General features: G+C 33.9%; 1 protein-coding gene across 5 annotated transcripts; it reads right to left on the bottom strand.

Moving 5' to 3' along the window:
* Positions 1-1,097: 1,097 nt before the first annotated feature.
* Positions 1,098-8,134, bottom strand: LOC109154527 (zinc transporter ZTP29). 5 transcript variants are annotated; one of them, XM_019302291.1, is made up of 13 exons: positions 8,119-8,134; positions 7,659-7,828; positions 7,229-7,287; positions 6,902-6,994; positions 6,401-6,490; positions 6,194-6,275; positions 5,838-5,893; positions 4,667-4,723; positions 3,996-4,036; positions 2,474-2,541; positions 2,307-2,363; positions 2,093-2,210; positions 1,098-1,415 (listed from the first exon to the last, which is right to left on the bottom strand). In XM_019302291.1, the coding sequence occupies exons 2-13, from the start codon at positions 7,720-7,722 to the stop codon at positions 1,370-1,372; spliced, it is 831 nt and encodes a 276-aa protein (XP_019157836.1). In that variant the 5' UTR covers positions 7,723-7,828; positions 8,119-8,134; the 3' UTR covers positions 1,098-1,369. The 5 variants fall into 5 exon arrangements, with proteins under 5 accessions (XP_019157836.1, XP_019157837.1, XP_019157834.1 ...); XM_019302292.1 differs by having other exon boundaries at positions 1,098-1,284; positions 1,331-1,415; positions 7,659-8,126; XM_019302289.1 differs by lacking the exon at positions 8,119-8,134 and adding an exon at positions 7,929-8,108.
* Positions 8,135-8,979: the final 845 nt, after the last annotated feature.

Here is an 8,979-nt window from a genome sequence, read left to right as displayed (position 1 = left end):
TTAATATAATATTCATTAAGTATGGTGGATTGTACAATCATTTATACCCACCCAAGACTAAATGAGAAATTAGGGCAGACTAAATGATAGTTGGGCATGGCAGTCCTGGGTTGTTTTCCTAACCTGCAAAGACATTCATTCTTTTTGTTCATTACAGCAAAGACCAGACAAATTGAATTATTAATAAAAGCTCAACAAAGTCCAGAGGTCCATAATGCAATGCACTGTTAATGTTCAGTACCATGGCATGTGCAACAAACAGTTTAATTTTCTAGTTCAAAAATGAACAGCAAAGTAGATAAGAGCAAATTAAATTAGAAAATGGACCACTTGATTAGCCCCAATCAAAGAGAAAGAGGTGAAGGATGGACAACTTTAACTTTACAAAAAATTTTGCTTTGGACTAAAGTTGGGACAGCATCACTTTTGAAGGAGATTCTGTTAGGTAAACTTTATATTTTTTCTTTCCTTTAAGGTGATTGTCTTTCATATGCTTTGGGTAGGGGTGAATGATTATTAGTTTCTGTATCCAGAAAACATGGTATGGTGCATAATGTAGCCATGTCTAATCTCAACTTCATCTCATGGTATGCTACCTAGCCTACCCTACAACATTACATTTCATTTTAGTATAAGTAAATAAACAAACAAGTGCCAAAAACTTTTTGGTCAGCAGAACTTTGGCTCTACCAGATAGGTCACAAGTTCGAACTCCAGTGAGGGCATTGACTCTATTATAATGTAATATCTGTCCGGTATGCTACCTAGCCTAGCCTATAACATTACATTTCATTTTAGTACAAGTAAATAAACAAACAAATGCCAAAAACCTTCTGGTCAGCAGAATTCTGACTCTACTAGATAGGAGGTCACAAGTTTGAACTCCAATGAGGGCATTGACTCTGTATGCTTCAATAAGTTGAGAAAATATGTATAAACAGATACTACATTGTAATAGAATCAATAGTACCCCTAAATAAATAATAATAATAATAATAATAATAATAATAATAATAATAATAATAATAATAATAATAATAATAGGAGGGCCTCCATTTACCTTAAAGTGTACTTAGGAATCTTACTGTGTTGCTTAATTGACATCTCAATGAGGATCAATTGTCATTATTATTATTTCACATGGGAATATACTTATACAACTGTCTGATGAGTATATAGTCAGTCAGTCACATATACAGTGAATTTGCAATATCCCTCATTTTACAAATATTCTTTTCCTGTCTTCTACTATTCTCTTCTTGTGACCCTTCATCCATGGAGAAGGAGGAAGAGTGGGGGTGGGGGTGGGGTTTCCAAACATGGTTAGAAGAACTATTGGACTCTCAGGTTGGCGTCGTATGATCAGAAACTACAAGCTCATATCCTCCGGTAAGCTGGTCTGTAGGAAATACAGGCTGCATAATCAGAAAGAGAAGGAAATTAGAGACAATCAATGAAGCACCTGATCATGAAAAATGAACTTATGAAAAGAGAACTTTTGGAAGAATATTTCAATATACTCCGATATGATTTTTTATTTAAACGTAATTCCTGGAACAGCAAAAGAATTGCAAACGCTCTTGCACTCTTTCCATTCATGGGGCTAGTGATGGCCGTCATAACAAATAACATCTAAAAATCTCGGGTTTAACTTAAAGAGATAGGCTATCGGTTTTTGCTAATAGAGACAATGACATTGGATAGTTTAGGCATAGACCCATAGGCTAGGGATGAAAGGTATGTGTGGTCCTATGTTCCTAACTCTTTTTTCTCATTTACATCAAATATTAAGTTATAACCACAAGTAGGGTCCATCAAACACAACCAGGGTCAGGGAGGGGGGAACGTGGCTAATGAAATTGAATGATCTGGAGAATGATAATTATTATACGAGTTTTACTACATGTACTCCCTCAATTTTACTCCCTGATGTGGCGGCTTTGATAAGTTACTTTTTCCATGTGGGTCCCACTACATCAAAGTTTCCGTGTAGCATAGAGGCCACATTTATCATCAACATTAATAGAATCATAGAAAAATATAAGCATAGCTCAAATATACAGAGTAAAAGATAAAGCAATGTGTGTAATACCTAGCAGACATGAAAGCCATTCCAAGAAACACAGCCTTGACTGCGTTCTTTTGGCCCGCATAGTCAAATGCCAGTGGCAGCATTTCGTGCAGGGTTAGGAAAGCCATCACCCCACCAACTGGAAGCCACAAGAATCGTTAACCATTAACAGTCGAATTATGAGTTAATCCTTACAGCAGTAACGAAAACGAAAGAAAACAAAAGTATCACAAACCCGATCCAAGGAGGCCCTCCAGAACTTCAGGACTTAAGCTGCTTGGAAATAGATAGGCTGAGATTTGAATAACGGGTAAATTAATCTGAACTCATATGGCCGCTTCGCAAAAAAGTATATCTTCACCATTATGTTTATATACATAAAGTAAACAGCTGGGAACGCACCTACAATAATCACACCCAAGGGCTCTGCCAAGCCGGAAAGTGTAGCAATCTTGAAAGCCTGCCATTTGCTGAAGATATGCATAAATACAAACAAAATTATGGAATAATTTTAAAAAGAGTGATGTGGAATTGTTTAAATGTATAGGAAATAATTTTTTTTAAACACAACTGGAAGAAAGTTTTGTTAAGCAGTTGGATGAAAAATAATATAAAAAGGCTTTTATGGCTGTTATAATTTAAGATTGGGCCATGGTCACTCAACTGGGCTATAATGCACATAGGCTAAACCACACTAAAAGATTGAATCCAACCATTTAGCTAGTCTAACCATGGCCTTATAAACCCATATGTTCTCTCTTATTTTATAGGTGTGGACTCTTAACAATGGCCAAGTTTCAACAAGTAGCATACAAGCCATTTCAGGCCACAGCTCACATTCATATGTTTTCGAAATTGTACTCCACATCAGATTTGTAGAAATTCCTAATTGGAATCCATGCCTTATGGAACAATAATGTTGTTTGAAATAAAAGAAGGTTGAATTAGATAAGGTAAAACAGAAAACATGTATCCGCCAAACTCTTAAGAAGGGCCAAAAAAAAAAAGAGTACAAAAACTATGAGCCCATTTACTAACTGGAGAATTGGAGAATAAAAAACAGAAAACATGTTTACTAATACAGTTTTTCATTTTGAAAAGTGGAAACATTTTTTAATTTTCTAGAAAACTGAAGAACTTTTAAAAACTTTTTTCTAAATAGAAAACTAAATCATCTATCCTCTATTTGGCTATATATCACTATAACCACATTCTCACCATTATCTATTAACATATTTATTCATTAATATGATTACATTCATTATTATATTCTTTTACTTATTACCATCTTCTATCTTTTCTACTTGCATTTACTTATATAAACATAATTTATTTGTTTATGCTTAAAGTTAAACATTATTCATATTATCACAATTAAAATTTGAATTCCAAACAAAATTTTAGATTTTGATTGAACTCAATAGATTATTGGTTCAAATATTTTTAGTTATGTTATATCGTAATACAAGTTTGGTCCGGATATCTAATATTGAAATTTCACATATATTAGATTTCAAAATAAAAATTATATATACATACATTTCATTCAAAAATGAATACATCCAAAAATATTTTTACTATTAGTTCAAAAAAATATTAATATTATCTAAACTAAATTTAGGTGAATTTAATAGGTTATTGGTTCATATATATTTATAGTTATGTTATATACGGATATATATTTGGTTCAGATATCAAATGTAAAAATCTTACATATATTAGAGTTAGTAAAAATTATATTTATTCCATTTAAACCAAACATATCCCAAAAAAAAAAAAATTAAATATAATGTCTAAAATTCACTCGAAACACTTGTGTTAATTTTATAAAGTTAGTCTAGAAAAAATAAATTTGAAAAAACGAGTGTTAGTAAACAAGTTCTCTAAACAGAAAACAAAGAACAGAAATTTGGAGAATCATTACCTCTGAGTTGCAAAATAAACTGGAAGTGCAACCGCAACACCCTGTGAATAAGAAATTAAAGAGTCCAATATCACACTGAACCCTACTAGTCTTGAGTATTGAAGTACAATTATGAAATGTTCTAAAACTAAAATTTGTAATTTGTAATTAAATTCCAATCAACTTTATTGGGTAAAGTGCAGAATACGTGTGAACTTTATATGTGTGTGTGTGAAACATATGCTCAAATTTGGGGGATTTCCTACCAACTGAACTTTGAATTTCCTATGTAAGGAATACTTTAATATGCACAAAGCCACAAACACATTAGATACTTGCTATGTGAGTTTGTTTATTAATGATAGAAACCTAATATAACAACTTTAGCCCCATTATTTAATTTTCTAACTACAAGCTATCTACCTATACAATATTATGAGTACTATACTATAATTACAAGTTAGATCATGTCAAAGACCTTATAATCTAATTGCACCAGCCTGTGACTTTAGGTAGGAGATTACAGGTTCAATCCCCAACTACTCCGACGCACCAAAAAAAGTTACAGAGCTTACAGGTATGAGATTACAGTTTTGATTATACAGAGCTTTAAATCTGTACCACATTTAAGTATGCAAAAGCATAATAGAAGTATGTAAATGGAAATTATAACAATTACTTTGAATATGTACCTCTGGGATGTTGTGCAACGAAATGGCAAGGGCCAAATTGATACCAACTCGAAGACCCTACAAAAGAAGATAAATAAAATAAAAAGATCACTAAGTGTGCAAAGACGTGACAAGACATTTGAAAGGTATCAATTAAATAATCCATTTGAGTGTTCAAGGGCATACTTATTATTACCCTTTACAAAGTAAGAAAGTATTTGATGGATATATTATGATAGGAGCAAACCGACCCGGGGCCCCGTGCTCGGCCCAAGGCGCCTCGGCCATAATGAGCTCGGCCATGTGAGCTCGGCCATGGTGAGCTCAGCCATTGTGAGCTCGGCCATTGTGGGCTCGGCCATGGTGAGCTCGGCCATGGTGAGCTCGACCATGGTTGAGCTCAGCCATGTTGAGCTCGGCACGCCTAACCTGCGGACCCAGTCAAGCCCAGCCCTGGACGCGGTCAACACGGGAGATGCAACCACCCCCCGGTTTAGGTGGGGCGGTTGGGGGTTTATTTTGTATAAAAACCCCACGCTTTGTCCCATTAGGACACATTACACTTTTCTTACAAGATTCTATCTACTTTGTCCTAATCAATCGCTGTAATAGCTTTACATTCAACTTGTAATAGCTCGATTATCCCTATTTAATACGATATACGGTCCCCGCGACCTTACGACATTGTTTCACCTATCCATTTCCTATTTACGTTCTTAATCGGGTTTAGTAATTCAGGCTACCCCGGGTTAATTAAATCCATCAGTATTATATGTCAAATTCAATCACAATACTTTTCCCCAATTACATTACATGAGGAACCATGTTCAGATAATTAACTATCAAATGATTCTTTTCACATACAATCATAGAATTAGACTGTATTCTGGCACAAAACTGCAGAGCAATTTGCCTAAAGACAAATAATCATAAGCAATTTTTCCTACAGGGTCATTTTGTAAATCAAATAGGCAAACAGCTTTCAAAAATTTTCAAGAAATAAAATATTAAGTTAGAGACTAAGGTAGTGACAAGGAATATTTATGAAAGGCTTCACCACATTAAGCACCCCGCTATTTTCCCCCTTTAAATGGTATAAATAGTTCATTTAAAAGCTTGTTTTGGCTGTGGTCTAGGTCTCACCGTTCATAAATTAAATCATGAATTGCTAGCAAGGATAGGTTATAGGTACCTTGATTGATCCAAGGAACACAGCCATTCCCTCTGGAAAGTTGTGCAAGCTTATTCCTGTTACAGCAAAAAAGAAAGAAAAAAAGATCTCAAAAGCCATTTACTCCTTTTCTTTCAATCAAGAAATGTACACATATTTTCAACCTCAGTCAGTAATAGATTTTGATGATTTATCATAGAAGTCTCAAACGCCACGCAAGAATATGAAATTTAGAAGAGAAGGTTCCTCTCTTACTTCCTAAGATTTCAAAGCATTGATTAGACAGACTACACATGATGCCTACTTGCATGGAGTGGTATAAGCATAAATAGAACATTTCATCAAGTCATTCATTGGCCAAAAAGTGTAAGACAAACCTATTGCCGTAACAATCCCACTATAGAAGACTTGTCGGCGGTGTTTTTTCATGATATCTTTGCCACCATCATCCTCACCTTTCTGCCCTCAACCACAATTTCACATTTTAAGAGCAAATTTTCCAGATGAAGTCACGATTCATGAGTATAAGCAGTTTAAGAAGCAAAACCCAACTCATAGAGAGAAATAGATAAGAGTATTACAACCTTTTTGTTCTGTAAATTTGGAGTAGGAGAAAGTGTAGGTTCTGGGATGAAGCTTGAAACGAGAGCAAAGAAAATGACACCTGCAAAGAACTGCGAGGCAATAGTTGATTGTTCTTTAAAGAAAAACAGTCAATAATACAATGTAAACAATTGGTAAAGTTGATATAGGCCCTGTTTGGTAAAATATTAGCCTATAGGCCAAATTTGGCTTATTTGACCACTATTAGCTGTTTGACTTGGTTAAAGAATCAATATAAGTGTTTGGTTAATTAGTTTTTTGTAACTCCAAAATGCTAAAATTCAAAAAGCTGCTCAAAGCAACTTTTTCAATTAGCTTTTTTAGAAAAGAAATTATACCAAACAGCTACCAGCTAATATACCAAACACATTTCTACAATCAGCTAATGTTATCAACTAGTTATACCATTTAATTAACCCAATCAGCTAACAGCTAATAGCCATTTACCAAACAGGGCCAAAATGTTCGAAATAATAGCTCACCCAGAGGTTTCCTCTTAAGAATCCAATGGAGTTCAATGCATTATGAGCCAAGTCTAAGAATGATATACTCAGCATAAGACCAGCAGCAAAACCCTGCATGAAATGAAAATATGGAATTAGATCTTTGATGCCATAAAAAGTTCTAAAGCAAGCAATTCATCATATTATTATAATTTGTATTCCGATAAGTAACAAGTCAATCTATATGCTTACACAATCAATTCTTAAATGCATATAAGCTACTCTTTGTAGCTTCTACACCTATTAAGTTAAACTGAAAAGTAGCTGTTCATTTCAGAAGCATAGACAGAGAAAGTCAAGAATCACCTGCAAAAGACCAAGCATCTTCAAGTTGGGGGTCTGATTGATGATCACAAATAGAGCACCTATTGAGCCAATGCCCACAGGTTAGAAACTGCTTTTATTGTGCAACCAAAACTTAAAATTAAAGCTTGCAATCATTTAAAACAAGCAAATACAGATGCTCTAGGAATTTAAGCAAACAAATACTTCTCCCCCTGCAATTAACAGATACAATTATGAAAATGAAGATTAACAAATAATAACCTCTGGGTGTGAAAATCAACATGAAACAGCATATTATAACAATCAAGGAAGAACGTTACGCGTACAATTAGAAAACGATGAGGAAAAAGGAACAGTCTTGAACCATCAAAGTTAATCCCCAATTCTTGAATATCAAAGACTCTCAACAACTGAGCATTGAACTAAATCCTCATTTCCAACAGTCACTCACCTAAAGAGGTACTTAGGCCACCCAACATTGAGAGACCCAGAGCGACCAAAACCTGGGAATCCATGAAACTGTGTCTGCTCGCTCCTTCAGAAAATTAGGAAGACGGAGAAAACCCCAGATAAATCCTCGGGGTCCTTCTCTGTCTCTTGCTTTTCCTTCCTTGAAATACCCTGATGAAAGGAATCAAAGGGCAAAGAATCAAGATTCCGGGCTTTGGAAATTTGGGTTAGCCCAATTACTATATCAATTTGCAGAGCCTAGAAACCGCACAAATTGGGAGGATTTTTGAAACTTGTAAGATTATTACATGGATAGATGGCGATGTATATATATATATAGGCAAAATTAGTAGATTAAGACAGTGCTGGAATAAGGAAAGAGAAAAACACAGGAATGTGTAGACTAAAAGAAAGAGATAGTTTTAATAGAGGGGACCAAGAAAGAACTTGCAGAAGTATACCTTGAACCAAATGGCAATGGTATCTTATGAACAGTTTTTGTTTATTGAATATGAATTAATTTCACTTTTCGTCCCACGATTATTGAGTTTCTATCACTTTTGGTACGTAATTTTAAAAATTTTTAATTTTGGTGTCTAACTTTGTTATTTTTATCAGTTTTGATCTTTCCAGTCAAATTAACGGCAAAATGTTATCGAATTTTATATTTTTAGGGATAAAATCGTCATCTCAAGAAAACAACTTCTATATCTAAACAAAATCACTGTAAAATCATATTTATAGGTATTTGATGGATAAGAATAATGTGAAAGCCGGGCAGAAACTAGACACAAATCTATGAGACATATAGCGTCGATGATTGACAAACTCTTTTTTTTTTCTCTTAATATGATTTTTCTTTTGTTTAGATATTGGAGATCTTTTTTTGAAATGACGATTTTGCTACTAAAATATAAAATTCGACAACAATCTGCTGTTAATTTAGTCGGAATGATTAAAATTAATAAAAATAACAAAATGATGCACCAAAATTGAAAAATTTTAAAATTATATACCAAAAGTGATAAACTCATTACTCATGAGATATTTTATCCATATCCCTTTTATAAAGGATTGCATTCTAACTCTAAGGGGCGTTTGGTTCACGGAATGTTAGATTACCTTAGGGAATATTAGATTGCTGGAAATGTTAAATTATTGGGAATGTTAAATTCATGTGTTTGGTTTAAAACTAAGATATGTAAATAAGACAACGGTAATAAGATAAATTGATTAAAACATCCAAAGCCCAACATTAGTAATAAGACAAGAGAATGTGAGATTACCTAAGAAATTGGAGGGTATCTCACATTCCCTTCCAA

This window comes from Ipomoea nil, unplaced genomic scaffold (genome assembly GCF_001879475.1).
Source record: "Ipomoea nil cultivar Tokyo-kokei standard unplaced genomic scaffold, Asagao_1.1 scaffold2647, whole genome shotgun sequence".
Classification (NCBI taxonomy): Eukaryota; Viridiplantae; Streptophyta; class Magnoliopsida; order Solanales; family Convolvulaceae; genus Ipomoea; species Ipomoea nil.
This window is presented reverse-complemented; position numbering and strand designations above follow the sequence as displayed.

Coding starts and splice junctions, on each gene's coding strand:
- LOC109154527 (XM_019302291.1), bottom strand. CDS start 7,722: ATGGATTCCCAGGTTTTGGTCGCTCTGGGTCTCTCAATGTTGGGTGGC. Junction 7,288..7,658: donor TGGCCTAAGTACCTCTTTAG/GTGAGTGACTGT, acceptor TTGGCTCAATAG/GTGCTCTATTTGTGATCATC. Junction 2,542..3,995: donor GTTTATTTTGCAACTCAGAG/GTAATGATTCTC, acceptor GCATATCTTCAG/CAAATGGCAGGCTTTCAAGA.